Source organism: Gorilla gorilla, chromosome 14, assembly GCF_029281585.2.
Source record: "Gorilla gorilla gorilla isolate KB3781 chromosome 14, NHGRI_mGorGor1-v2.1_pri, whole genome shotgun sequence".
Taxonomy (NCBI): Eukaryota; Metazoa; Chordata; class Mammalia; order Primates; family Hominidae; genus Gorilla; species Gorilla gorilla.
In genome coordinates, this window is record NC_073238.2 from 125,203,159 (window position 1) to 125,230,591 (window position 27,433).

At 51.4% G+C, this 27,433-nt stretch overlaps 1 protein-coding gene and 1 long non-coding RNA gene across 2 annotated transcripts in view; one reads left to right on the forward strand and one right to left on the reverse strand.

The window, feature by feature from the left end:
* Positions 1–27,433, forward strand: part of COL4A2 (collagen type IV alpha 2 chain) — a 205,353-nt gene that overhangs the window by 164,712 nt on the left and 13,208 nt on the right. The window contains exons 29-40 of the mRNA XM_004054731.5: positions 1,666–1,887; positions 6,725–6,886; positions 9,035–9,205; positions 10,494–10,637; positions 12,829–12,951; positions 13,574–13,755; positions 17,366–17,429; positions 17,632–17,706; positions 19,154–19,261; positions 19,991–20,098; positions 21,156–21,227; positions 23,301–23,426. Coding sequence (XP_004054779.5) covers positions 1,666–1,887; positions 6,725–6,886; positions 9,035–9,205; positions 10,494–10,637; positions 12,829–12,951; positions 13,574–13,755; positions 17,366–17,429; positions 17,632–17,706; positions 19,154–19,261; positions 19,991–20,098; positions 21,156–21,227; positions 23,301–23,426 — 1,557 coding nt within the window. The remainder of the gene's footprint in view (positions 1–1,665; positions 1,888–6,724; positions 6,887–9,034; positions 9,206–10,493; positions 10,638–12,828; positions 12,952–13,573; positions 13,756–17,365; positions 17,430–17,631; positions 17,707–19,153; positions 19,262–19,990; positions 20,099–21,155; positions 21,228–23,300; positions 23,427–27,433) is intronic.
* Positions 22,425–27,433, reverse strand: part of LOC129526369 (uncharacterized) — a 34,390-nt gene continuing 29,381 nt past the window's right edge. Inside the window, exons 2-3 of the long non-coding RNA XR_008671057.2 lie at positions 25,672–25,756; positions 22,425–22,918 (exon numbers count right to left, since the gene is read on the reverse strand). This is a non-coding gene — a long non-coding RNA (uncharacterized lncRNA). The remainder of the gene's footprint in view (positions 22,919–25,671; positions 25,757–27,433) is intronic.

Below are 27,433 nucleotides of genomic sequence, written 5' to 3' on the forward strand. Positions count from 1 at the left end.
CCATTGTCAGGTGATTTGGACAGTTGCCCACATGAGTTGGGAGCCTGTTCCACCATCAAATGTGAGCCCTTACGTCATGAACAGGGAGGCTGGGGCAGGCTGGGGGTGGGTGGTGATTGAGGAACTGATCAGTTTCTGAAATGCATGTCACTTTTTATGGTGCTGAAATATACTGCCCTTCTTTCGACACATGCAGAAGAGGATAAAATGCCCAATTCAAGGATTGCAAAAATCAGAGAGTCTATTCCAGATCTAAGACCCACACATGCAAACCCGAGTGCACGGCTCCCTGGGTACAGTTTGTAACATTGCAAGTGAAAGTCATGTCTCTTCATCGTGAGTAAATCACACCGTTAAAACTCTGAGTACGGTCTAGCTGATTATCGTCAGGTTAATCCAGATCCTTTATTCTGTATTCCAGTCACTCCCAGCTCCCGGGCAGTGATGGCTGTACCGGCCCAGGAGGGCCCAGGGCCCTGCTCATTGGATCTTTTTGGTGGGATACACCCCACAGAACACAGAAAACGTTCCCTTTTCCGTATCCATACATAGGAGTGCCGAGCCTGCCGTGTACTTGATCTTGTCCCACAGAATCACCTGCCAGTCTCATCGTTGCAGGCTTCTCTCCTGCATGCACAGCGGGGGTGGTGGTGACCTCAGAAGCCTTTCCTTCTGAGCACAGCGTGTCTGTTAGCTGTGGGAGTTCATTCTGAGGCCACGTCAGGGCTGACTGCACCGAAAAAGGAAGTGACCTGATGAGATCATTTTATCCAGTGGCACCCACAAAAGACACAGGACAGCTGCCTTCCCTCCATCCGCAGATGGGACTTGATGATTTTCTTTTTTTTGTTTTTTTTTTCTTTTGAGATGGAATCTCACTCTGTTGCCCAGGCTGGATGGAGTGCAGTGGCGCGATCTTGGCTCACTGCAAGCTCCGCCTCCCGGGTTCACGCCATTCTCCCGCCTCAGCCTCCTGAGTAGCTGGGACTACAGGCATCCGCCACCACACCCGGCTAATTTTTTGTATTTTTAGTAGAGACAGGGTTTCACCGTGTTAGCCAGGATGGTCTCGATTTCCTGACCTCGTGATCCGCCCGCCTCGGCCTCCCAAAGTGCTGGGATTGGGACTTGATGATTTTCATGGTCAATACAACAGAGGGGTGTCGTTCCTCTTTGAAGCGTTTCCCAACTGACAGTGACAGGTTTCTACCAGGGAGATGTTACGGCAGGCAGTGTTTTGGCTCTGACGGCCCTGTTCGTTCCTGCCTCCCTGGGATTTTCCATCCCAAAGTGCTGTTCCTCACTCAGCACAACCTAGAAGGTCCCACAAAAAGCTATTCTTTGGGGCTTATTTGCAAAGCAGGGGAACCCATGAATTATGCAAATCGAGGTCCAAGGAGGCATTGTTAGGGGCTTGTCCACCTTCGCTCAGTTTTAGGGCTGGGGGCCGGGTGGCGGGGCAAGCAGAAGAAACATAACCAGCAGAACGACATGGCGAAGGTTGTAGGTTCCAAAAAGGGTGACAGGGACAAGGGCTTGAGCTGAGGAATGCCTTCTGAGGACCCCATAGCCAAATTTTTGCTGTTTCCAGCCTCTTTTTGACACTTCTCTTAGAACGTCACCATGCTAACTTGTGGTTTGGGGCCCACCCATGTTTCCTTTTAGGGTTCACAGGACCCCGAGGATCCAAAGGTGCAGTGGGCCTCCCTGGCCCAGACGGATCCCCAGGTCCCATCGGCCTGCCAGGGCCAGATGGGCCCCCTGGGGAAAGGGGCCTTCCTGGAGAAGTCCTGGGAGCCCAGCCCGGGCCACGGGGAGATGCTGGTGTGCCTGGACAGCCTGGGCTTAAAGGCCTTCCCGGAGACAGAGGCCCCCCTGGATTCAGAGGTGAGTGCCCATCGGGGAGCCGGGGGCCCCATCCCAGCTGCACAGTGGCCTCCAAGGGCGACCCCAATCCCTTCCGGGGGATTTGGTAGGAAGCAGCAGTGCCCTATGGTGCTAGCCATGCGTACCTTCTCCCATGGCCTTCCAGCGCTCCTTTAGAATGTGTCTGTCACAACACTGTGACTACCCACGGTAGCCAGTGCGGTCTGGCCATCTGAGAACTTTGACAGGTGTGGATTCACTGATGTAATCTGTTGTCAAGTTGCATATGCCTGGCCGTGACAGGGGCCGTGACAGGCTCACTGTTTGTCTTGGCAGAATCTGTACAGTTGGTATGAAGAAAAGATGGGCCTGGCCATGCTTAGTCATAGGTGAAGAAGGAAAATAGAAATAATCTGGAATGCAATTCTATTGGTGTAAAAATTAATACATTTTTTAAAATGTCTTAATGTTGTTTACAGTGTTATCAATGTATCTCTGTCAAAGTAGACAGAGCATCCATGGTTTCATGAGTGACAAGGCACCCAGTGGCTTTAAGGGTTCAACTGATGCCAAATCGGCTTTGGGAACCCGAGCCCTGAGCTTTAATGAAAGATGATGCCATGGACAGCAAATGTTCACACTGGGTGAACCCCAGGCTGGGGATTGCTAGATCATTGGAACCTGCCAGTCAGTGTTCCAAATCAAAAATGAGGCTGAGCACAGTGGCTTACACCTATAATCCCAGCACTTTGGGAGGCCAAGGCAAGAGGATTGATTGAGCCCAGGGGTTCAAAACCATCCTGGGCTACATAGGGAGACCCCATCTCTACAAAAAAAAAAAAAATCAAATAATTAACTGGGCATGGTGTTGTGCACCTGTAATCCCAACTACATGGGAAGCTGAGGTGGGAGGATTGCTTGAGCCCAGGAAGTGGAGACTGCAGTGAGCTATGATCATTCCACTGCACTGCAGCCCGGGTGACAGAGTGAGACTCTGTCTCAAAAAGAAAAGAAAAGAAAATGCGGGTTAAAACTGTGACTCGTGCATTCACTGTTTATCTGTTGATGGCATTGTCGTTAGTCCCTGCTGCCAACCCCAGCCCGAAGAGGCTTCTCTGTGGTGTGGGAAGCAGGTGTCGCTCCCCTGATTCTGCCATCAGCCCACATCAGGCATCCTAAGCGAGATGGAGGCTAGGCCTCCACTGGCAGGCGAACCCATGAAGCTCAGGAGCATGAATTGGTTTTCCGATGAGCCTGTCAGATTCCTAGCAAGGCCTGGAAGGGTTGGGACCCAGGACAGGGGAGTTTTGATGATGATGAGACTGATCAGTGCCCCCAGCTGTTGATACTAGGGAGCGCCCATGGGTGCCACAGTTCACTAAGAGAGCAAGGAAGAGCCTAAGATGGCCAGAGTGCATGCATGCACACACACACACACGTTCACGGTCACACTCATGCACATGCACGTTCACACATGATCACACACATACACACATGCACATACCCACACACGTGCCTATGCATGCTCACACATGATCACACACTCCTTACACACATGTACCCACACACGTGCCTGTGCACACTCACACATGATCACACACTCACGTACCCACACACGTGCCTATGCACACTCACACATGATCACGCACGCACGTACCCACACACATGCCTGCGTACACTCACACATCACACACGCACGTACCCACACACATGCCTGTGCATGCTCAAACATGATCACACACGCACGTACCTACCCACACACGTGCCTGTGCACACTCACACATGATCACACACGCACGTACCCACACACGTGCCTATGCACACTCACACATGATCACACACTCCTTACACACACACGTACCCACACACGTGCCTATGGACACTCACACATGATCACACACACACATACCCACACACGTGCCTATGCACGCTCACATACACACACGTGCCTATGCATGCTCACACATACACATCCAACCCTGAACCAAGCCAGCTAGAGCAGGTCGTTGGGTGAAATTACGAGGATGGGGAGACCTCGTGCTCGGCCATCCAGATCTCCCCTTTCCAGTCCTACTGACTCTCCAGGTCATTTATGGAAGATAAGATGCAAATCAGCGCTGTCTGCAGAAACTGAGGACTCGGCGCTGAGAGGTGGGGCTCCGTGTGTCAGCCTTCCTGGAAGGCACTTAAATGAGTTCACAGAAGGCAAAGTGAAGGACATACGTAGGTGACTCGAGTATCCACCATCGACCTGTTCTGCAACCCAGCTGTCAAAATCCTGCCCCAAGCTCTTTGACATAAGGGTACTTCTGGTAGAATTTTTTAAAAACTTAATTACTTCCTGCAGGCTTCAGAATGTTTGAGCATGAAAACAAATGGCAGCAGGCTTACTTTCGATGTCTTATTAAGGTCTCTACAATGATCAACGTTACCTTTATGACAAGCTTCATATGCCTTGTTAGGCAGAATGTTTTGGATGGTAAAAATCCTGACTCCCAAAGCATCAACATTCCAAGTAACTACTTCAGTTTCAGTTCCGCCCACCAGTGCTACAGGAGCAGCGTGCGGCGGGTCCTGCTTCCATTCGACTGGCTGTGCGGGACAGCCACAAACACACACAGGTGCACCCTGCGCTTCTGAGCAGAACTCTCGGAATAAAGTAATGCAGACGTCCACAGATGGGACGTGATTTCACTGAGGGAGGCTGATTTTTAGCAGTTGTTCCTTTTTTAACAGATCGTCTATAAGTGGAAACTGACCTGAAACATTCAGCTCCAAAGAAATAATCACAAAGCACCTCGGTGCCTGATTTTTGCAAGGCAGTCCTTGCCGGAGGATCGGGCATTCGTGCACATTCACCCAGAGACCGTGCTGTCCACTTCCAGGAGGGGAGGAAGGGCAGCGCTCAGAAGCACGCCCAGACCGTCTTCAGCCCTGCTGCCCCCTGCTGAGGCCATCTCGCCTGCTCAGCCCCCAGGTTCCCCCACAGTCCATGTCCCTGGGTTATGGATGTCACCTGGTGTCTGTCAGATCCCCACCCCATTGTTCTTGTCAATGAGCAGGAATGGGGTGGACCTGCCGTCGCTGCGAATCCTTTACAGCCTGCAGCGCTGCCTGCCTACTCCTCACAACCGTTAGCACCCACTAACAATCCATTTCCCCTGGAGCTCTTCACTCTAAAGATAGAAGACCAAAAAATAGAAGTGTCCTCATTTCTCACAGTACTACAGGAGGAGGTGAGAACCGATGCATCCGTGCAGCTCAGAGAATCTCATTTCAGACCTGGGCTTCGAGTGCGCCTCCTGCTCAGTCAGCCCTCTCCCTCGCTGCAGGTTGACGCAGTCAGACAGTGCGCAGTCAGCAGCCTGACTCTCGGTTCTGGGTTGGTCCAAGACTGACCAGGTCCCTTTTGTCACTGCCCCCTCCTGTGCACCCCCCTGGCTCGTCTGCCTCCCTGTCCTGGACCAGCCCTGCACACCTGCAGGATGGCTGTGAGGCTACGTGGGAGTGTGGACTGCAAAGTGGTGGCAGGAGTGTGCACCTCCGGTGTTAATAATCGGAGAGCAGCTGCGACAAGCGTCAGGCTCACGAAGAGAGGCGGAAATGCCTGAATATAAGGAGGTCCAGGGAGCTAGTGTTAAAAAGTAGAAGAAAACAGATGCCCTTAGTATGTGACCACTGGGCAGGACAGGATATTCCAAACTTAAAATGAAGAGAAGAAATCACACGTGCACACACACCCACACACACACCATATGAAGTTTGAATACAAAGGTTAGTATCCTGCACGTGGAAAGCAAAATTAAAGTTTGAGCAGCAGAATAAACTTTACAATAGATATGAAGGAAAATTCATCAGTGTATATGAGGAATACTAAAATCTATCAGGAAAATATAAAACTCCCCAAAGGAAAATAGGAGCAAAGAGGCCGGGCACGGTGGCTCATGCCTGTAATCCCAGCACTTTGGGAGGCCAAGGCGGGCAGATCACATGAGCTCAGGAGTTTGAAACCAGCCTAGGCAACATGGTGAAACCCTGTCTCCATTTAAAAAAGAAAGAGAGAAGATATGAGCAAAGAACTAAAACTTCACCAAAATCAATAACCAGGAGAAAGAAACGTAGATCATAATGAAGAACAAGCAAGCGGATCCCCCAACACCACATTTCACTGCATCACGACTGCCAGGGTTCCGTTTTGCTTCAATGCTAACGCTCAGTGCTGGGAAAACACAGGTAGAATAAATGGGTTTAGACTTTCTGAAATCAGTGCGATGTATCTTTTAAACAACATTAAATTAGTGTTTGATTTGATACACGATGTCAATTTCTCAGGCAGTTTCCTAAAGAAATTACCTACGACATGGACATGGGTAAACACAGCAAAAAAAGAAAACTCCCCAACTATTCCTGACAGTGCTGTTTGCAAAAGTGAAAAAAATGGGGAGGATGCGATGGAATACATTCAATGTGTCCAGATGATAGAGTTTTATTCATGTAGTTATTTTAAATGTTTGCAAAGACTATTTTTAAATGTGGCAAAATGTTCAAAATATAATGTCAAGTGAAGAAAACTAGGTTAAAACTATACTTATAGTGCCATGTCAACTCTGCAAATGTCTGGTTATTTATAGGAATAGACAAGGGCAGGAAGGAAATACCCAGTGGTAGTCATTACCGCTGGGTGATGGTGTGCCTTACCTTGATTTTATCCTTTATACTTCTTTGTGTTTTCCTGATTCTCTAGAGTCCAGAAAAGCATGAATTACTCTTTTTACAGAATGAGTGTGTGGAGGGAGATGCTGTCTGTGATGAACAGTCCAGAGTTGGCCCCCACAGCTCTTGTCTCTGATTCCTGCAGGAAGCCAAGGGATGCCTGGGATGCCAGGGCTGAAGGGCCAGCCAGGCCTCCCAGGACCTTCCGGCCAGCCAGGCCTGTACGGGCCTCCAGGACTGCATGGATTCCCAGGAGCTCCTGGCCAAGAGGGGCCCTTGGGGCTGCCAGGAATCCCAGGCCGTGAAGGTAAGACTCCAGCCCTCCCATAAACGAGTGGGGTCCTCACTGGTCCTGCCAAGAGAATGAGCACTGTCTTCTTGTGGAGCTCTCAAACTCTGTTCCATGGAACCCCTTAAGAGGTGCAGGGGTTCCCAAACCAGAACATGTATTTCACCTAATAAGGAGACACAAACAGCCTGAGACATCGGCTCATCCTCTGTACCTGTTGTATATATTAAAGATCTAGGGAAGGTCTCACTGGGCAAAAAGAAAACGAAAGAAATTCCCCCTACAAAAGTTCAGAATCACTGCTTTGATGTGGAGAGGAGAAATGGTTTTATGAAAGTGCAGGGTGTGGGTTGGAAAGGCAGGTGGCTCCATCAGGGAAACCTGGGGTAGATGGGCTGGAGCAGAGGAGCGGGGAGGGGAGGCTTGGCTGCATGCCCACCACACAGGCCAAGGCAGGTGGCAGAGGTGGCCCAGAAGGCAGGCAGGGCACAGCATCCATGGGCATCGCCCACCGCTGCCCAGGCCGCTCTCCCACACTCAGTACAGCCAGTTCCCAGACTCCTACACTTCACAGTCCAGGGAAACTGTCAGTGCTGGTTGGAGGAATCAATGTACTTTCCCCCCTTTTTGTTTTGTCCAGAAAAACAGCTTTTTAAGGAAGTGTTGTATGTCACCAAAGGACACCGTAACTGAAAAGTGGGAAAGACGCAGTTGCTTAATAAGGAGTTGTCTCCATGGACCACAGTCACCTTTTAGAAACTCTCAATCTTACCATAGTTCTCTGGTTTGCCACAGTCAGGCAACAGCTTTGTCCAGGACCTTAGCAGGTCTTGGTAGGGAACTGCCACTCCACTTGAAGACACACACTGGCTTCCCCCATGTGGGGCCTCGCCTGTGTCCAAGAGCTGGGGGCTGGACTCAGGTAGGGCCCGCTCCCCCATTGCCACACTAGCCACTGGCTTCCTGGGGTAGCAAACCTGGACCGGAGGTTCAGGCTCCTATCTCAGTATCGACAGGGCCGTGCTGGTTCTCAACTACTGAGAATCAGCTGAACACAGCGTCGTGTGGTGCTTACGAGACCCATGGGAAAGCCTGTCCTGAACTAAAGCCTACAGTTTAGGTGGGGAGAGAGACACACACATTAAAAGGCTCCCACTTGGCCTGGGCAAGCCAGCAGAGTGACAAGGCCACGTGGTCCCCGGTGACCCAGAGAAGGCAGGGACAGGCAGGTCAGAGCAAGCCCAAGGGGAGAAGTGCCTGGTGCCAGCGGGGAGAAGGCTGGGACTGGAATGCGGGGTGCTCTCTAGGAAAGGGGGAACCACCCCAGCAGAGGCAGGCCAGCGGGGGAGAAGGCTGGGACTGGAATGCGGGCTGCTCTCTAGGGAAGGGGGACCACCCCAGCAGAGGCAGAATTGCCCAGGGAACACTTTGGAGCCTGTGATCCCCAAACCGGCTGGGGAAGAGAGCCTGATTTGAGGGGGGCTGGGGGTTTAGATAGGAAGATTGAGCCAAAGGTTGGGAGCAGTGAATGCTGGAGCTGAGGAGTTGGAGCCTCGAGGCAGAGGGGGCCTTTGGGAGTTTTTAAGAGAAATGCATTAAGAAGGGATTTTAGGGACCCAGCAGGTATCGCTTGGACGGCTTGGAGTCGGGGGAGGCGGGAGGACAGCTGTGGGCTGGGAGCTGCCAAGCTAACGACAGTAGCAATGATGAGATGGGAGCACGGAGACCAGAGAGGGCAGCAGCAGCAAATGGGCAGCTGGAGGGTCCCCCGGGATTAACTCCGGGCTGGAGCCAGTGATGTTCGCGAGGAACAGGCCAGCTCTTGACTAACCCCAGTGACCATGCCCCAGCCAGAGCTGGCAAGGCCCCCACTCACATCAGCATCCACACAGCTTTGTCCCTTGGCTTCTGAAGGCTGCAGTGGGAAAGCCATGCTGGCTGGCACCCCCCCAGCACAGCCTCAACCTCCAGATACAGACCTCTCCAGAAAGGCCAGCCCCAGGGTCCCGCTCCGGCCACACTTTGGAAACTCACCCCAACATGGTGGTTTTCCACTTTCCTTCTAAGGAGCTTTTCTTACTGAACACTCGATGCCGTAAAAGCAGAAGAGAAATTTCCCCTGTGTGTGTTTGTCCACCCTGTTTGATTTGCTCCTCTTCCTGACAGGTCTGCCTGGTGATAGAGGGGACCCTGGGGACACAGGCGCTCCTGGCCCTGTGGGCATGAAAGGTCTCTCTGGTGACAGAGGAGATGCTGGCTTCACAGGGGAGCGAGGCCATCCAGGAAGCCCTGGATTTAAAGGAATTGATGGAATGCCTGGGACCCCCGGGCTAAAAGGTAATTGTGTGACTGTCACCAGGGATCCCTTGGCGGGGAGGTCGGGTCTGATCAACTCTGACCTGAGACAGCTCTGCTGGGCGCCTCTGTGGGCCATGGGGCTGGCCTCACACTTCTGCAGATTGGAGGCCTTGGGACTCTCCTGACCCAGGAGACAGCAGCCTCAGGACAGCTGGTTAATGCTGCTTAGACGCGGGTGGGACCAATGTGCCTGACAAAGCCAGTTTATGAATTTACCAAGACAAACTGCTCCTGCCTGGGAAACATCGTCTTATTGTAAATATCACCATCTGCACAGGGAAATTTGTGGAGAGGTCCACTCAGGGGCCTAGATTCAGATCCAGAGGTTATTTGGTGAATTTGAAACCAAAGCAAAGCCAAGTGGTTGGTTACAGGGATAGGTTTATTTCAGCACAAGCAGGCCAATCTAGAAGCAGAGCCCTCCAGCCCATGAACGTTGCTGGAGACACACTGTTCTTCCATTGCTGGAGATACACAGTTCTGTCCTTCCATTGCTGGAGACACACTGTTCTGTCCTTCCATTGCTGGAGACACACAGTTCTGCCCTTCCATTGCTGGAGACAGACTGCTCTGTCCCTCCATTGCTGGAGACACACTGTTCTGTCCCTCCGTTGCTGGAGACACACTGTTCTGTCCCTCCGTTGCTGGAGACACACTGCTCTGTCCTTCCATTGCTGGAGACACACTGTTCTGTCCCTCCGTGCTGGAGACACACTGTTCTGTCCTTCCATTGCTGGAGACACATTGGTCGGTCCTTCCATTGCTGGAGACACATGGGTTGGTCTTTCCATTACTAGAGACATATGAGTCTGTCTTTCTGTTGCTGGAGACACCTTGGCCTCTCCTTCTGTTGCTGGAGACATTGGTCTGTCTTTCTGTGGTCCTGTGTCGCATTTCCATGCCAGGTGCAGTGTTACTGCTGCCTTCCTTTCCAGCGTGCCCCTCTGCCTTTGTCTTGATGGGCCTGTGGGCCAGTGAACCTGCATCATCTTCAGATTTCCCTCCTAGCCTTCCTGCCTGATCTTTGTGTGTTTCCTTGTTGCCAATGTCTGGTCTGAAGACAGGCTGATTCTGGAATGCTGTCTGTTAACAGCAGAGGTCAACAGAGAGAAGTTGCTTAGAAGATGGTGTCCCCGGAAATCCCTATTTTAGGTTCAGAATCTTCTCACTTGAGTTACATTGCCGAAATGTTACGGAGACGTGAGACTGAAATGTCCCATGCATTTTATTCATGTCTAACCCAGCACTTTTCTCTTTTCCTCTGAAGGAGATAGAGGCTCACCTGGGATGGATGGTTTCCAAGGCATGCCTGGACTCAAAGGGAGACCCGGGTTTCCAGGGAGCAAAGGCGAGGCTGGATTTTTCGGAATACCTGGTCTGAAGGGTCTGGCTGGTGAGCCAGGTTTTAAAGGTACGTCCCTCTCTTAACATCCTCCTTACCTGGTCATGGTGGCATCCTCCTTACCCTTTCTTGGTGGCATAACGTTGCCCAGAATGAATTTTTGAAAACCCATGCATCCAGGAACCCTAAAGCTAGACAAAACAAACAAAATGAACTAACAAAAACTCAAAGGCTTTATCCCTGCCTCAACACACTGACCATGTGATAAGGGAATAATCCTAACCAAAGGAAACTCTTGAGAACCAAAATGATGGCATCGCTAAGAACCAAATATGTCATGAAACATATTCCACCATGATTATACCGTGGTAAACATGAAGAGGGGGCGGTGAAAAGCAGGGGACAGGTGAGTTCCAAGAGAAGGGAGTACCACCAGGCACAGGAGGACACAGCTTTCCATGTGGAAGGACATAACACGGTGCCAGAGAGAACGTGGTCTACACATGAGGTGGGTTCAAACCCTCACGCGGACAGGCATCTCAAGACCCCCCACGTCAGGCCCCTCGTTCATTGAGTTTATTACTAACAAGTCACATTTTCATGACTTCTGTTCAGATGCTTTTGTTCTGAAATAATCACAGTGGTCTCTAAAAACTTAATGACTAAGAGTGTGTGTTGGTGAGGAGGTGGAGAAATGGGAACCTTCACAGGCTGCCAGCAGGAGTGTAAAACACTGCGGCCAGTGTGCAAAACAGTTTGGCAGTTCATTAAGAAACTAAGCATAGAGTTACCCAGAAGTTCTACTCCTAGATGAAGATCATTGAAAACATAGGTACAGACAAAAATGTGGACACAAATCTCAAGGCAGCATCCTTTATAGCAGCCATAATTGGAAACAGGCTGAAAATGCATCGACTGATGAATGGATGAGTAAAATATGGCAGAGCTGTGCAAGGGCACGTTCCGTGCTGAGGAAGGATGGGGCTCTCAGACATGGCGCGTGGGCGAGCCTTGAGAACACTATGCCACGTGTCGTCTGACCGCATGTATATGAGATGTCCCCAGTAAGCAAGTTTACAGAAATGAAAAGTGGATTCCCAGTTTCCTAAAGCTGAAGGGTTAGGGGAGAATTAGGGAATGGCTGCCAACGGCTCCAGGGTTTCATTTTCTGGGATAAAGTGTTCTCAAGTTAGATGGTGCTGCTCGCTCACAGCTCTGTGAATACACTAAAGTTATGTAATTGTTCTGTTTACTGGAGTGAGTTGTAGGGTATATAAATTATACATCAATAAGCTGTTTTGGAAAACCTTAATTACTCTTCAGAATTACAGCTTTTACAAATTTTCAGCAAAATAAAAATTGCAATCTAGGGCGCTCATTTTTTTTAAGATTTTTACTCACACTTGTGCTTTCAAATAGTCTTCCTGTTAGCAGAGATTTCAGGCTATTTCAGGCAAAAAAAAAATGGCATTTTAAGATTAAGTAATTTTCAGCTCCATGGTAATTATTTCCTCGAGCCTCCTTAGGGTGAAGTTAACCATGGGGGTGTCTGTCCCTCCACTGGTGGGCACGCTCTGTGGGGTCAGGACCAATTTATGATTTTGATCCCATCAGCCTCTAGCCTAGTACCGAATACACAGTAAATGCTTAGAGACTGAAGCTCACTTGTTTTCACTGAGCCAGATTTCACTTACTCCTCCAGTGAGCATGGATTCCGGGGCATCCCCAGCCTGAACTAGCAGTTTCCCGCCCGGCCCGCAGCTCTGGGCCCCTCCCCTCCTGCAGTTTCTCAGCTCCCCAGAACCCCCCGGAGACCTCCCTTCCATGCTTCTCCTCCCTGTCAAGGTGCCTACAGGAGGGCACGGAGCTGGCGCCTGCCTCACGGGCCTTCCTGCTTGTGAGCGAGGTCCATCATGGTCTCATCAGAGCACACACAACAAAATGACCTTCTCACAAAGCATCCTATGGGAGTCACACTGGCTTTGACCGCTCCCTCTGCATCTGCTGGCAGGCACGTCCCCCCACTGTGGTGCTGTGTGCTCAGTGACACCAGCCCCAGGCCCAGGACCCTGGAGCCACCCCCAACTCCAACAACTCCGATGGACACAGGAGAGGCTTCTCTGGTGCCCTTGGTCTCTCTCCAAGGCTTCCCCGCTTGGGGGAGACATGCAACCCTGTGGCTCAGGGACCAGGCCTTCACCTGTGTTCTCCTGCGTGGTCTGGAGCCCCCAGAAAATGACAGCACTCTATTCCCTTCCAGGCAGCCGAGGGGACCCTGGGCCCCCAGGACCACCTCCCGTCATCCTGCCAGGAATGAAAGACATTAAAGGAGAGAAAGGAGATGAAGGGCCTATGGGGCTGAAAGGATACCTGGGCGCAAAAGGTGAGGCTTCTGACCTGCAGCCAGGGGCCCCTAGTCCCTGCCGCCCCAGCCTGCACCAGCTTCTGCCGCTCTCCATCCCCAGAGACGCCCGTGCCCTCCACCTGGCTTTCTTCATGCTTTTCATCTCTGGGCGCCCTGTGTGTCCACAGCTGGTGCAGGGTTGTTCTCTGATGCCTGAGTAACCTCGGTTTCCCATCTTAAGATTCGCAGCACTGGCCGGGCGCGGTGGCTCATGCCTGTAATCCCAGCACTTTGGGAGGCCGAGGTGGGCGGATCACAAGGTCAGGAGATCAAGACCATCCTGGCTAACACGGTGAAACCCCGTCTCTACTAAAAATACAAAAAAATTAGCCGGCATGGTGGTGGGCGCCTGTAGTCCCAGCTACTTAGGAGGCTGAGGCAGGAGAATGGCGTGAACTGGGGAGGCGGAGCTTGTAGTGAGCCGAGATTGCGCCCCTGCACTCCAGCCTGGGTGACAGAGCGAGACTCCATCTCAAAAAAAAAAAAAAAAGAAGATTCACAGCACGTAGGACAGCAAAATGCATCCAGGCTGCAAAATTGAAAACTGGAGGGCAGGTGCTGCATCCTCACCAGAGTGTTACACACCAGGGTCTTCCTGCAGGTATCCAAGGAATGCCAGGCATCCCAGGGCTGTCAGGAATCCCTGGGCTGCCTGGGAGGCCCGGCCACATCAAAGGAGTCAAGGGAGACATCGGAGCCCCCGGCATCCCCGGTTTGCCAGGATTCCCTGGGGTGGCTGGCCCCCCTGGAATTACAGGATTCCCAGGATTCATAGGAAGCCGGGTGAGTGGGCGTCTTTTACTCCCCTTGTTCTGTGAGCTCCTCTCCCCTTTGCTTGTTAATGGACATGCTTTGGTCTGGAATTTGCTAGGGTGAGAGTGTCAGTGGCAGGTTCAGGGCAGCCTCAGGCTTGGTGGGGTCCACACAGCCCTGGAAGGAGCTGCTGCACTTGGACACCGTGCAGATGTGATGTGAGTCCACCCAGCTGCCGTGGCCCTTCTGCGGGCTTGTGCTGGGTGAAGCATGTTGTCTGCATTTTTCATGGCGGTCTTGAGAGAACAAAACTTGAATTTTCAGGGATCAGAGCTCTAAAATTGAGCACATCAGTGACACCAGGCCTGAGAGCCCATGGCCGAATCACAGCGTGGACCTGGGCCCGGCAGCCTGGCTTCCTATCCGGGCCACCGTTCACTCAGCCTTTGTTCAGCGGATGTCTGTTGAGCACTTGACATAGGCCAGACACGCTGTTGTGATGGTAACAATGGTGAGCCCTGACCCTGGGCAGGGCTCTCTTCTCCACACCTTCTCCCTCAGCTGCAGAATGAAGGTGGTAGCTACCTTGCAGTTTTCTTGAGTGCTGTATAGACAGTGTATATAAGATAGCACAGCGTGGCTCCCCATAGATTCCTAGAATTCCATTTCTAGCCTCTTTCATGTGAAGATAGTGTATTCTCACAGTCCCCAGCACACGGCTGGCCTTCCCAGGGGGATGGGCACATTTGGAGCAGATCAGAAGGTCTGGGCCCCTTGGTGTGTTTCAGTCGCGTCCGTGTGAAAAGACCACCAAACAGGCTTTGTGTGAGCAATAAAGGTGTTAATTTCACCTGGGTGCAGGCAGGCTGAGTCCGAAAAGAGAGTCAGCAAAGGGAGATAGGGGTGGGGCCGTTTTATAGGATTTGGGTAGGTAAAGGAAAAAGGGGGATTGTTCTCTGGCGGGCAGTAGTGGGGGTCACAAGGTGCTCAGTAGGGGAGCTTTTGAGCCAGGATGAGCCAGGAGAAGGACTTTCACAAGATAATGTCATCAGTTAAGGCAGGAACAGGCCATTTTCACTTCTTTTGTGGTGGAATGTCATCAGTTAAGGCAGAAACCGGCCATCTGGATGTGTATGTGCAGGTCACAGGGGATATGATGGCTTAGCTTGGGCTCAGAGGCCTGACAGTGTGAACCCTTAGTAGCAGGCCAGGGCCTGCCTGTGTGTCTGTCTGGCCCACCTTGGTGTACAGAGTTCTTCAGGGGTCTTCCTCCCCTCACTCCCAAAATCTGCAGCTGAGAGGATCTTCTAGCCAGTCAGTCTGTGTGTGCTATTCAGGTCACTTTAAAAAAAGAAAGATGCCAACCAGGTGCAGTGGCTCTTGCCTATAATCCCAGCACTTTGGGAGGCCAAGGCAGGCAGATCACTTGTGGTCAGGAGATCGAGACTAGCCTGGCCAACATGGTGAAACCCCATCTCTACCAAAAATATAAAAAATTAACTAGGTTTGGTGCTGCACACTCATAATCCCAGCTACTGGGGAGGCCGAGGCAGAAGAATCGCTGGAACCCAGGAGGCGGAAGTTGCAGTGAGCCGAGATTGCGCCGTTGCACTCCAGCTTGGGTGACAAAGCAAGACTCCGTCTCAAAAAAAAAAAAAAAAGAAAAGAAAAAAGAAAGATGCCTGTTTCTACCAAAGACACCTACAACATCCAAAGGACCTTTATTCATAACAGCTCGAAACTAGGAAACAGCCCAAATGTCCATCAACAGGGAAAAGAATAAATGAACATGGTATATTCTAACCAGACACAGCATTATCTGTCCATTTTATCTCCATACACAGCAATAAATGAGAATTCTTGGTAAAATCCAACAACCTAACTTCATTTCCAAACTTTATGTTGAACAAAATAAACCAGAAACAGAAAAGTACACGATTCAGTTTCATTGATGTGAAGTTCAAGAACTGACAAGGCTGTTAGATGGGGTATCGGGAGCACGGCTGCTTCAGGTGGGGTTGTCATAGAGTGCTGACAGTGTTCTATGTCTTTCAGTGACACACGAGTTCAAATGCATTGAGCTGTGCATTTAAGATGAGTGGACATTACTGTATTTAAGTTTTGCCTCAGAAAAGTAAGCTTTGAGAAAGAAAAATAGAGCATTACCTAAACAAAGGTGCAGCCTGTGGATACCCTCCCCCTTCCTCCCACAAAGGAGCTTTTGTTTTGTTTTGTTTTTTGAGACAGAGTCTCACTCTGTCACCCAGGCTGGAGTGCAATGGCATGATCTTAACTCACTGCAACCACTGCCTCCTTGTTCAAGCGATTCCCCTGCCAGAGCCTCCCAGGTAGCTGGGATTACAGGCACACGCCACCACGCCCAGCTAATTTTGTATTTTTAGTAGAGACAGAGTTTCACCATGTTGGCCAGGCTGGTCTTGAACTCCTGACCTCAGGCAGTCCACCCACCTCGGCCTCCCAAAGTGCTGGGATTCTAGGCCTGAGCCACCACCCCCGGCCTAGCTATATTAATACTGCAGCGACTCATGTTAGGCCATGCTTGTACATTGATGCTGTAGTACTAAAGTCCCAGTGGCACCCAGGTAGACCAGAATTCTCATGCTCCCTCTGGGGAGGAAGCCACTCTGGAGGGGAAAACTAGGGCTTCCAGGAAGCCACCGAGCAACTCAGGCATCTTCCCAATTTCCTTACCAGCCACCTGTGTCTTTCTGGAGAAGTCTCCCTCTGTGCACAGATGGAGGCGCACAGCCCCATATCTGTGTTATAATCTGCAGAGAGCGAGCTCTGCCGTCTGGCTGCCCAAATTGAAATCCCGGTTCTGCCACTTGCTGGCTGAGTGACCTTAAGCAAAACCTTTCTGTGCTTCAGTTCCTTTGCCTGTCATTGGGAAGTAACGGTGCCTGCCTGGCAGGGTTTTCATGAGGCGTGAATACACTGTTGAGACGGGGTCCACCATGTGCGCGCGGGAAAGCATGGTGGAGCGAGGATGTGGTCAGAGTCACCGCCGCTGCTGACATCACCACACCGTCATGATGGAGACCTGGGCCACTGATGCTCTTCATTATGATGCAGTTGCCAAGCTTGTTTCATTGTATCACTTCACAGTTCCATAAGAACAGCAAGGCCAGGCGCAGTGGCTCACGCTTGTAATCCCAGCACTTTGGGAAGCGGAGGAGAGAGAATCACTTGAACCCAGGAGTTCAAGACCAGCCTGGGCAACATAGCAAGAGCCCATCTCTACTAAAAATTTAAAAACTATTAGCAGCCAGGCTTAGTGGCTCACACCTGTAATCCCAGCTGCACAGGAGGCTGAGACGGAAGGATGACTTGAGCCCAGGAAATCAAGGCAGCATTGAGCTATGATTGCGCTTCTGCACTCCAGCCTGGGTGACAGAGTGCGATCCTGTCTCAAAGAAATAAATAAATAAATAAACAAAAAGAACAGCTAAGCAAACCGCCTATGATACACACTAAAAAACTCGAGTTTTCCACAAAATGACAAGATCACAAACCTTGAGTATTGTCGTTAGCATACTGGATAGTTAAATCAGTGAGCTAACTTCAGAGTTACAACTGACTTCGCTAACAGCCTTCTAAGATGGTTCATGTCTGTCTTTAGGGTGACAAAGGTGCCCCAGGGAGAGCAGGCCTGTATGGCGAGATTGGCACGACTGGTGATTTCGGTGAGTGTTGCCCGTCCAGTGAAAACAGGGAGTCCACAATTCAGAGCTCTCTGAGCATGTGAGCCAATTTCAGACCTGCAAGTGCTGTTAGGTATTTTAAAACAAATTATTCTTGTTAGGAATATAACAAAATAGAAGTTGCAAAACTCACAACGTCCCAGTGGAAAGTCCTGTTCTTAGCCATCTTTTTTGCATGTAACAGGTGACATCGGGGACACTATAAATTTACCAGGAAGACCAGGCCTGAAGGGGGAGCGGGGCACCACTGGAATACCAGGTACGCAAGTTATTTTCCGTGTCTTCATCTTCAACAACAGCCCTGAGCCTTTGTCTAGGAGCCCGACTTGCCAAACAGATCAAATTCAGTAACAACCAGAAAGCACTTGATAGTGAATGAGGTCTTCAAGTCCAATGTGCAAGAAAGACCGTCATTTTTAATTAAGTTAAATCTGAAGATAAAATCAGGAAGTCTTTCTCTCTCTCTGTCTCTCTCTTTGATACTGAAAAAAGCCAGAATGGACCCTCGGTGGATGAGAATCACTGCAGTCCATAAAGTGTAACTGATGAAAAGCCAGCTAGCACCCTGACTCCCGGAACACCTGAGGGCGTGCAGCAGGTGGTCGCTGACCCGAACTTCTCAGAAACAGCGAAGGGTCCAGGAAAGGGGGAGTGGGAGTCAGGCCATCGCTTGAGAGAGATATGGAGGCAGCTGACCAGCCCGAGCGAGTTGCGGGGGCCTGGGGCGGCACAGTGCCTCCCTTCCCTTCTGCACATCACTGAGGTTCCACTCCTAAATTCCTGCCTGCAGTGACGTCTCAAGGGGACTATGATAGTTTTCTTCTTTCTCGGGATTTTCTTTTGGGGGGACCCCACACTGCTCAAGTTGCTGGAGCCCCAGGGGCTTGCAGGGCTGGCCCTGGTGGGAGGGAAGGAGTCTGTCCAGGGTTGGCCAGTGGGAAGACTGCTGGGCCAGTTCTTTATCTAGAAATTGCTCTGGAATGGAAAGACGTGTTCAGCTGAGCACAGGATCAGAGAACCGCCGCTGGGAAATAGGCGCCTCTGTTTACCAGCCCTCCCGGGCTCCTTTGTTATCTGTGACCTGGGCTGCCGGTGGCTTCCTCCTGAGTGACGGGAGCTCTGTACTGCTGAGCCATCCAGCGCTGGGCTGGCTGTGTCTGCCACCCTAGGCCATTAGTCTGGCCATTTGGTTTATAAAGACAGAAACGTGGACCATCATTACCACGCATCTCTAATGATGCCTTCACTTGTTCAACTGAAAATGTGTCAGGAAAGAGACGCTACCCCCACCCAAGAATTATTTTTGCTGTTACCTTTGAACATTTTGGTTTTTGTTAAACTCTGGGCCCAGAAAGGCTTTGGAGTGGAGCCTCCCCTGCATCCATCACCAGAAGACGGTATCTCAGAGCTGTGGTCCCACAATGGAAGGGTGGGGCCAGCTGTACCCATCATCCCTGGGGGTGTCCTGTTTTTCCTAAGACAGTGAGGGGTGCATGGGTGCATGGGTGCTGCCTTGGAAGCTGGCTAGTGCAGGCTCAGAGGGAGGAAGTAGGTTAAAAATCAGCTAAGGAAGGAGCACGGTTGGATGCCTCTCTCCATTCCTGGAGGAGCAGCAGTGTGGTTCTGCACATCCTAGAGCCGGGGTTCCAGGGAACCCACAGGGGCGCGGTGTCTGTTTGTTCCAAGCAGCATGTCTGTGGTTGCAGGTCTGAAGGGATTCTTTGGAGAGAAGGGAACAGAAGGTGACATCGGCTTCCCTGGGATAACAGGCGTGACTGGAGTCCAAGGCCCTCCTGGACTTAAAGGACAAACAGGTAAAATCTCCCGCAGCCACACAGCCTTCCTCAGGCAGGCCCTCCGGAGACCCCAGAACAAAGGCGGCCAACATTGTCAATTTCCTCCAATCACACCCAACCCTGGAAGCTCACTCGTGCCTGCTGCCAGCTTAGGAGCTTTCCACAGTGCTGATGGCATGGAGAGAAACAACCACCTGGGCTGGGGGGTGACCTGAGAATTGGAGAGAAGCATGAGGGTGAATGAGAAGTGCTTCTTCGGCTGAGCCTCTGTCTCTCACATAGAAGCTTACAGTTTGTAAGGGATCCCTTTGCTTGCGTTGAATATGCAGAAACCCCTGTGAACATCCGAGGTTAGAGAAGGAGAGCGGACGGTGGGCTGGCTTCCCACGCTGTTGCTGCTGCTGCTTTCTGTGTTTACTCAGCACCGGGGAACGCCAAGAAGCTCATCTCTCCAGGCACTGCCTCAGGGTCCTCTCCAGACGTCTATTTGGATAATAGGGCGACAATTAAAACTACACGCTATTTTCTCTCGGGCAAGGCTGAGCAAATCCTGTTGAATTTGTATGTGGAGTCTAAGACCACCTGCGTCCCCAGCTTGAGGGACAGTTCTCATCTCTCCTCCAACTGGCACTGCAGCCCTTCCGGCCCTCAGCCCCTCCCAGAGCGGCTGCCCCTCCTGCCAGGACCTCACCAGGCAGCGCCCAAGGTGTCCTGTGTGCTCAGACTTAATGCTGTGTTCACCCCCAGGCTTTCCGGGGCTGACTGGGCCTCCAGGGTCGCAGGGAGAGCCGGGGCGGATTGGACTGCCTGGTGGCAAAGGAGATGATGGCTGGCCGGGAGCTCCGGGCTTACCAGGTAAGGTCACGTAAAACACGTGGTCACCCAGACCCAGAGTCGTGGGCTGTGCAGGAGGCACCACTGAGCAGGCCAGCCTCTCTCAGGGCGACTTCTAAGGCCCATACGAGAGCAAAGGCAGGTCTGCTGTGGCTTACGGTGGTCTGCACCAACATAACAGCACAGGGTATACTGGCGCCCCAGGCAACTGGGAATCAAGCCAGATGCACAAATCTGCCCAGGGCTTCACCTCCCAGAAGGATGAATGAAAGCCTCCCAGAGAGGCTTCAGGGTCCACTTGTCATCGCCACACAGGGACGCACAGCAAGATCAGGGTGCAGGAGCAGCTTCAGTGTACCACTGTGCTGCACAGGCCACCCCCGGGGCCCCCTTACAGCCCCAAGACGGGCCACCCTGCCATGCTCACTGCCCACGTAACAGAAGGAATTGCCACCTGTTTGCTGTGTCCTGCTTTACAAATATTTACCCTCAGAAACCCAGAGGGAATGGAAATGACACCGGGCTATTTGTTCCAAGCAGCTTTTACAAACCAAACATACAGCAGTGGCCAGGCGTCAAGAAGAGACATGGGATATGTCACTCCCCAGGCCCCTTCTGGCCTAGTGAGTCTGTTAAAAAGATTCTGTGAAGACAGTGTTCCAGTTCAGTGGTGTTCCTAGGTAACATAAGAGTGGTTAGTTTACATGTCGTGTAAGTTGAGCGTGTGGCTTAGCTGCTCCCTATTTGTGGGGCTTTAGCAGGATTGTATGGGTGACAGTATCAGGTGACAGTTTCAGAGCCAACAAAACACATCTGAGTTATCTTGAGGGTTTCTCCCACCCAGAACCCCCTGTGCTGTCCCACACATGAAATAACAATGAGTGACACCCCCACAGGTGAAATAACGAGTGACACCCCCGCAGGTGAAATAACGATGAGTGACACCCCCACAGGTGAAATAACGATGAGTGACACCCCCACGGGTGAAATAACGATGAGTGACACCCCCCACAGGTGAAATAACGATGAGTGACACCCCCGCAGGTGAAATAAATAACGATGAGTGACACCCCCGCAGGTTTTCCTGGACTCCGTGGGATCCGCGGCTTACACGGCTTGCCAGGCACCAAGGGCTTTCCAGGATCCCCAGGTACTCTGTGCCGTCCCAGCCCCGAGTCCCACGCAGAGGTGTCGAGGGTGGGGACTCTGTGCTGAGTCTGCCCTCCAGACTTCAGGGAAGGGAGGGTCTCAGAGAGCAGGGTGGGCTTCCTGAAGTGCTATGCGATCGGCCGTGAGGGGCGGGTCCGGGCCCTGTGGTCCTGTACACTGCTAAGATGTGATCCCTAAGAATCGGTTTCTCAAGCCAGTTGCTGGGTTGAATGGACTCATCAGGCTTTTAGACGGAGAGAGAAATAGAGTCCTTGCTTTTTCAGCAGCACCATGGGGAGGGTGGGATGCACCTGCGCCCCTCAGGTGTCTGGAGTATTCACTCTGCCCATTGCCTGTCTGTGATCTTTCATTTCGTTGGCATAAGGAAGCCAGCTGTCTCCACCTGCCCCTGGGCAGTTCTGATGCTGGAGACAGTGATAGCGCTTGGGCACCCACAGGCTGGGAGCCAAAAACAACCAAAATGGGTTTACTCCCAGTTCTGGAGGCTGGAGGCTGGGATCAGCATGCCAGCGTGGTCGAGTTCCGGGAGGGCCGCGTCCTGGCTGCTCGCTGTGTCCTCACGAGGGAGAGCACCCGCTCTCCCCTGTCACTTCTTATAAGGGCAGTAACCCCATCTTGGGGCCCCACCCTCATGACCTGGCCTAACCCTAATTACCTCCCAAAGGCCCCTGCTCCAAATGCCATCACACTGGAGTTAGGGCTTCCACTTAGGAACTTTGGGGTTGGGGAGAATGACACAATCAGTCCATAGCAAGGCGAACCAAGGGCTTCTTATTCCACAGGAAAAAGAAACTGACACCTTTCATAGCACTTTCTGGCTTATTTTATAAACTACTGTAGCACATTTTTTTCCCTGAATGGGGATATAAAGCCTTATTATTTCCAAAAGCCAGTGGCAGAATAAGGTTTCCATCCTGAGCCCTTCCAGGGTGTAATAACAGCAACTGGATGTTGATTTATTCATCAAAAGGATCATCAGACTTTCCCACAGAAGGCCTCCCTTTAACCCTGTCCTCCCCAAGAAGCTGAGATAGCATAGTGCAGGAAGGCTTGGCAGCTTCTTGGAACTTCTTTATTTTAAATTCAGCTATTTTCATCCTAAATTTTAATGTCCTTGTCTTTTCATTTAATTTTGAAATCTATTATAGGACTAATAAAATAACATTTGAAGGACATAAGGCACTAAGTGGGGAATCATTTTATTATTATGTCTTTTTTTCAAAAGATAACATTGTTTTCTTTTCAATTTATACAAATTATTTATGTTCAGTGGAGAAAAAAATTAACACATTTAAACACATTTAACTCGGGAGGCTGAGGCAGAAAAATGGCGTGAACCCGGGAGGCGGAGCTTGCAGTGAGCCGAGATCGCGCCACTGCACTCCAGCCTGGGCAACAGAGCGAGACTCCGTCTTAAAAAAAAAAAAGTTAACACATTTAAGAGGAAAAAAAGCACCCATAATCCTAAAGCTGCTTTTAGAATGTGCTGTTTGTAGACATTTCATATAATCAAATATTGCTCTGTCTACAGGTAAATTTGTATGTGTGTATATTACATGTAAATTCACGCACTCCTGTGTCATTAACACTCCATTCCAGTTCCAGTGGGCGAGTGGCAGGAAATCCTCGTCAAGTTGTCTTGCTGTTTCCTGCCATGATGGCGATGAGCACCTGATAGGAGAAGGGGGAAGACTTTAGACAGTGTTTACTTTGAAAACCTAATTAAGCATAGCCTGAAGAGAAGCCCTCAGGAGCCTAGAGGCCCGGGAGGGGTCCCAGCTCCTTGACCCACTGTTTCTGTGAATTTGGACCCTCTGATGGGCCTCGATCCTCTTATCCATAGAGCCAACGGCTTCCACTGTGATCTCTATAAGATCCCTTCCAAATCTCAGCTCCTGTGACCTGGAGGCCATATATTGCAATGCAAGCTGAAATCACCATGGCTGCCTCTGTTTCTTTGCTTTTGAGGCACCCCAAGCTGTTCTTTCACTTAGGAAAGTCAACTGTATGGTTGGAAACACCAACATCAGCTGCTGTTATAACTCTTCCACAGGTTCTGACATCCACGGAGACCCAGGCTTCCCAGGCCCTCTTGGGGAAAGAGGTGACCCAGGAGAGGCCAACACCCTTCCAGGCCCTGTGGGAGTCCCAGGACAGAAAGGAGACCAAGGAGCTCCAGGTGAGGCCACACATTCCAAGCCAACATTGCCGTCCCAGTAACCAGAACCCACCCAGAGGTGGGGCCATGGAGTGTCTATGGGGTGGGAGAGGCTGTGCAGAAGTGCAGGAAAGAGCTGGTTTTTCTGGGGAGGACTACCTGTTGCAGAACCTCTCAGCTAGTCTTAGTTTGTTAGGCAATTTATTTTATCCCATCAGTGTTAGTGAGGCACTGACCACCCATCCCGTGGAGTAACTGATAAGCTCCCTGGCCTAGAGACCCCATCAGATCCTCTGTGCGCCTGGGGCACTGGCACAGGCCTTGCCATAACAAGCACTCTGGGTAGTGAATGTGCGAATAAATAAATGCATTAAACCTCCTAGCAGAGCCACACTGACCCATCCTTGGGGAGGAAATACCCAGAAACTTGTCTTCCCACCCCATAGCCTCCCTGCTCACCAGCCAAGGTGGGCTCAAGTCTAAATGTAAGTGAGAAACATTCCTAGGTAAAAACAGAAACCAGGACCTTCCTGGGAGCCAGTCTGCCAAGGGTGTTGCGGTCTCATTGTGCATGAGCCCACAGCCCCAGAGTCTGCTCCTGAGATCCATGGGCCCCTCCCCCACCCCGCCCACCTCACCAGCCTGACCAGGGGCATCTCCTGGCTCAGGTATGGGAGCTGGGCAGCACACCTGGATGGACAGCCTGGGCACCCTGGGCTCCATGCTGGCAACAGAAACTCTGGCTTCCATGCACAAAGGCCTGAGTTTTTCTAGTGCCAATTCCCCATGAAGCTAGAACCAGACATCCACAGGAGAGGAAGTCAGGACCAAGGAGGCCAGCAACCCTGGCTTTTGCTGGGGTGCAGGGATGTCTCAAGGCTTGCAGATCACATCTCACTCTCCAGGATCTGCTGCCTGCCCTCTCCCCTCACCAGCAGCTGGAAACTCCAGAATCCCCTAGCCTCAGAGCTCCACAGCACTGATCTGAAGATAGGAGAAAGAGGAGGGGCTCTGCCAACAGGAGCCAGACTATCCTGGGAGGCTGCATGGTGCTGCCAGAGCCCTTGTCAGGGTGAGGATCCAGGACAGTACACCAGCACAGCCTCAGCCAGCGGTGAGGATCTAGGGTCAGTCCACCAGCACAGCCTCAGTCAGGGGTGAGGATCTAGGGTCAGTCCACCAGCACAGCCTCAGTCGGGGTGAGGATCTAGGGTTAGCACACCAGCACAGCCTCAGTCATGGGTGAGGATCTAGGGTCAGTCCACCAGCACAGCCTCAGTCAGGGGTGAGGACCTAGGGTCAGTCCACCAGCACAGCCTCAGTCGGGGTGAGGATCTAGGGTTAGCACACCAGCACAGCCTCAGTCAAGGATGAGGATCTAGGGTCAGTCCACCAGCACAGCCTCAGTCAGGGGTGAGGATCTAGGGTCAGCACACCAGCACAAGCTCCACTGAGGAGTGAGAATCTAAGGTCAGTCCCACCAGCACAGCCTCAGTCAGGGGTAAGGATCTAGGACAGTCTACCAGCATAACCTCAGCCAGGGATCTAGGGTCAGCGCACCAGCAGAAGCTCCACCCAGGAGTGAGGATCAAAGGTGACTCCACCAGCACAACGTCACTCAGGGGTGAGGATCTAGGTCAATCCACCAGCACAGCCTCACTCAGGGGTGAGGATCTAGGTCAATCCACCAGCACAGGCTCACTCAGGGGTGAGGATCTAGGTCAGTACACCAGCACAGCTTCAGCCAGGATTGAGGGTCTAGGGTCAGTCCACCAGCACAACCTCCACTCAGGACTGAGGATTTAGGTCAATCCACCAGCACAACCTCCACTCAGGGCTGAGGATCTAGGTCAGTCCACCAGCACAACCTCCACTCAGGACTGAGGATTTAGGTCAATCCACCAGCACAACCTCCACTCAGGGCTGAGGATCTAGGTCAGTCCACCAGCACAGCCTCAGTCAGGGGTGAGGATCTGGGGTCAGTCCACCAGCACAGCCTCAGTCGGGGTGAGGATCTAGGTCAGTCCACCAGCACAGCCTCAGTCAGGGGTGAGGATCTGGGGTCAGTCCACCAGCACAGCCTCAGTCAGGGGTGAGGATCTGGGTTCAGTCCACCAGCACAGCCTCAGTCAGGGGTGAGGATCTGGGGTCAGTCCACCAGCACAGCCTCAGTCAGGGGTGAGGATCTGGGGTCAGTCCACCAGCATAATCCTCCCAGGAGCCCAGCAGTAGAGTTGACCATGCCCGTGACCTTTAAATCAGACACCTGTTGGGTTCTTGTTCTGCGTCTCACGTGCACCATATTTTCACCATGTGACCTTGGCCATGGTATTGAATGTCTCTGGCTTTGTCTGTCAAATGAAAATAAAAATGCACTTGTGAGTATTGGGAGGATACAATGAGATACTACAGGTAAAGCTCTTGCACACAGGAGGCCAGCAATAAATGTTTGCTATCTTTAAAGGCCTCGAAACATAGCATTGTTTTCAGAGTGTCATGATGATCAGTTTACCAGTCTGTCACCTGAAAGGCATCTGGGAACGCAGCAACGAGGAAGACTTGGCCAGGAGATGTGGAGAGGAGATCCCACACAGGGAGGGGCGGAGGAAACTGAGATGGGATTTCGACAGGGTGCACACAGTGGCCCATAGAGGGGGGGTCACAGAACACAGCTGCTAGCATTTTGTATGACCATGCATTGTTAACGTTTGATTCACACAGCATGATGTTCAGGCCCTGTACTTGACCACAAAAAAGATTTAAGATTTCCATCCCCAAGGACAGAGATTTATCTCATTTATTTTCCACTTAATACCTCAGCAAAATGCTTGTCCCTGAGTAAGTGCTCAACAAATACTTGCTGGAGAAGAATATTGTGAAATTGTAGGATAATTTGTGACATCAGTGGAGAGTTACGTGTAGCTCAGAACACCCCTAAGGTAACATTGATGGCCTTATTACACATTTGATCTGTGTGGGACCCATTTATCAAAACTCTTTGTGACCACCTGTGGCGCTCCCTACATTCCATCCCAGGGACCTGGACGGTGTCCCCGGCTTCCAAGCCACCGTGCGGCATGCTGACTTTTGCAAGCCATGCCCCCAACCTCGACCTGCATGAATGTCACAGTGGGCCCATGAGCTGATGACTTCAGAGCAGGTCCTGGAGGCCAGGGCAGACACTGCCCAGCGCCGTTGGGCCTTGGCATATGAGGCCACTACCTCTGGCTAGTGATGAGGGAAAGCCGACCTTCCATGATGACGTTCACACACTGATCATAATGTCATTCAGGACACACACTCTTCTCTGAAAATATGGGAATAATTTGAATCCGTCATCTTCCTTTGCATGAGTTGCATCTCATTTGTATTAGTTCGTTCTCATGCTGCTATGAAGAAATACCAGAGACTGGGTAATTTATAAAGGAAAGAGGTTTAATTGACTCACAGTTCTGCATGGCTGGGGAGGCCTCAGGAAACTTACAATCATGGCGGAAGGGGAAGCAAACACATCCTTCTTCACTGGCGGCAGGAGAGAGAAGTGCCCAGTAAAGGGTGGGGGGAGGCCCCTTATAAAACTATCAGATCTCCTGGGAACTATCACGAGAACAGCATGAGGATAGCCACCCCCGTGATTCAATTACTTCCCACCAGGTCCCTCCTACGACATGTAGGGATTTTGGGAACTACAAGTCAAGATGAGATTTGGGTGGGGACACAGCCAAACCGTATCACAGCTCACTGAAGCTAGAATCTGCAACCTCACCTATTTCTGCAGCTGACATTCAAGCATCAGTTCCTCATTTGGCCTTGAGTCATGCAACATGGGCCTTCACGGAACCCCTGTTAGTGAGACTCTTTTATGTCAGTATTTAGGACGATCCATGGGAGCTACTGAGAAATCATAGCAGTTTCCGTCTAGATTCCAGCAAACTGACTCATGTTTGCTAAATATTCTCATTAACAGTCCTCATCACTGCAGTTAAGTTAATTATGTTTTCGTGGGAATCTGCCAGTCTGCGGATTGC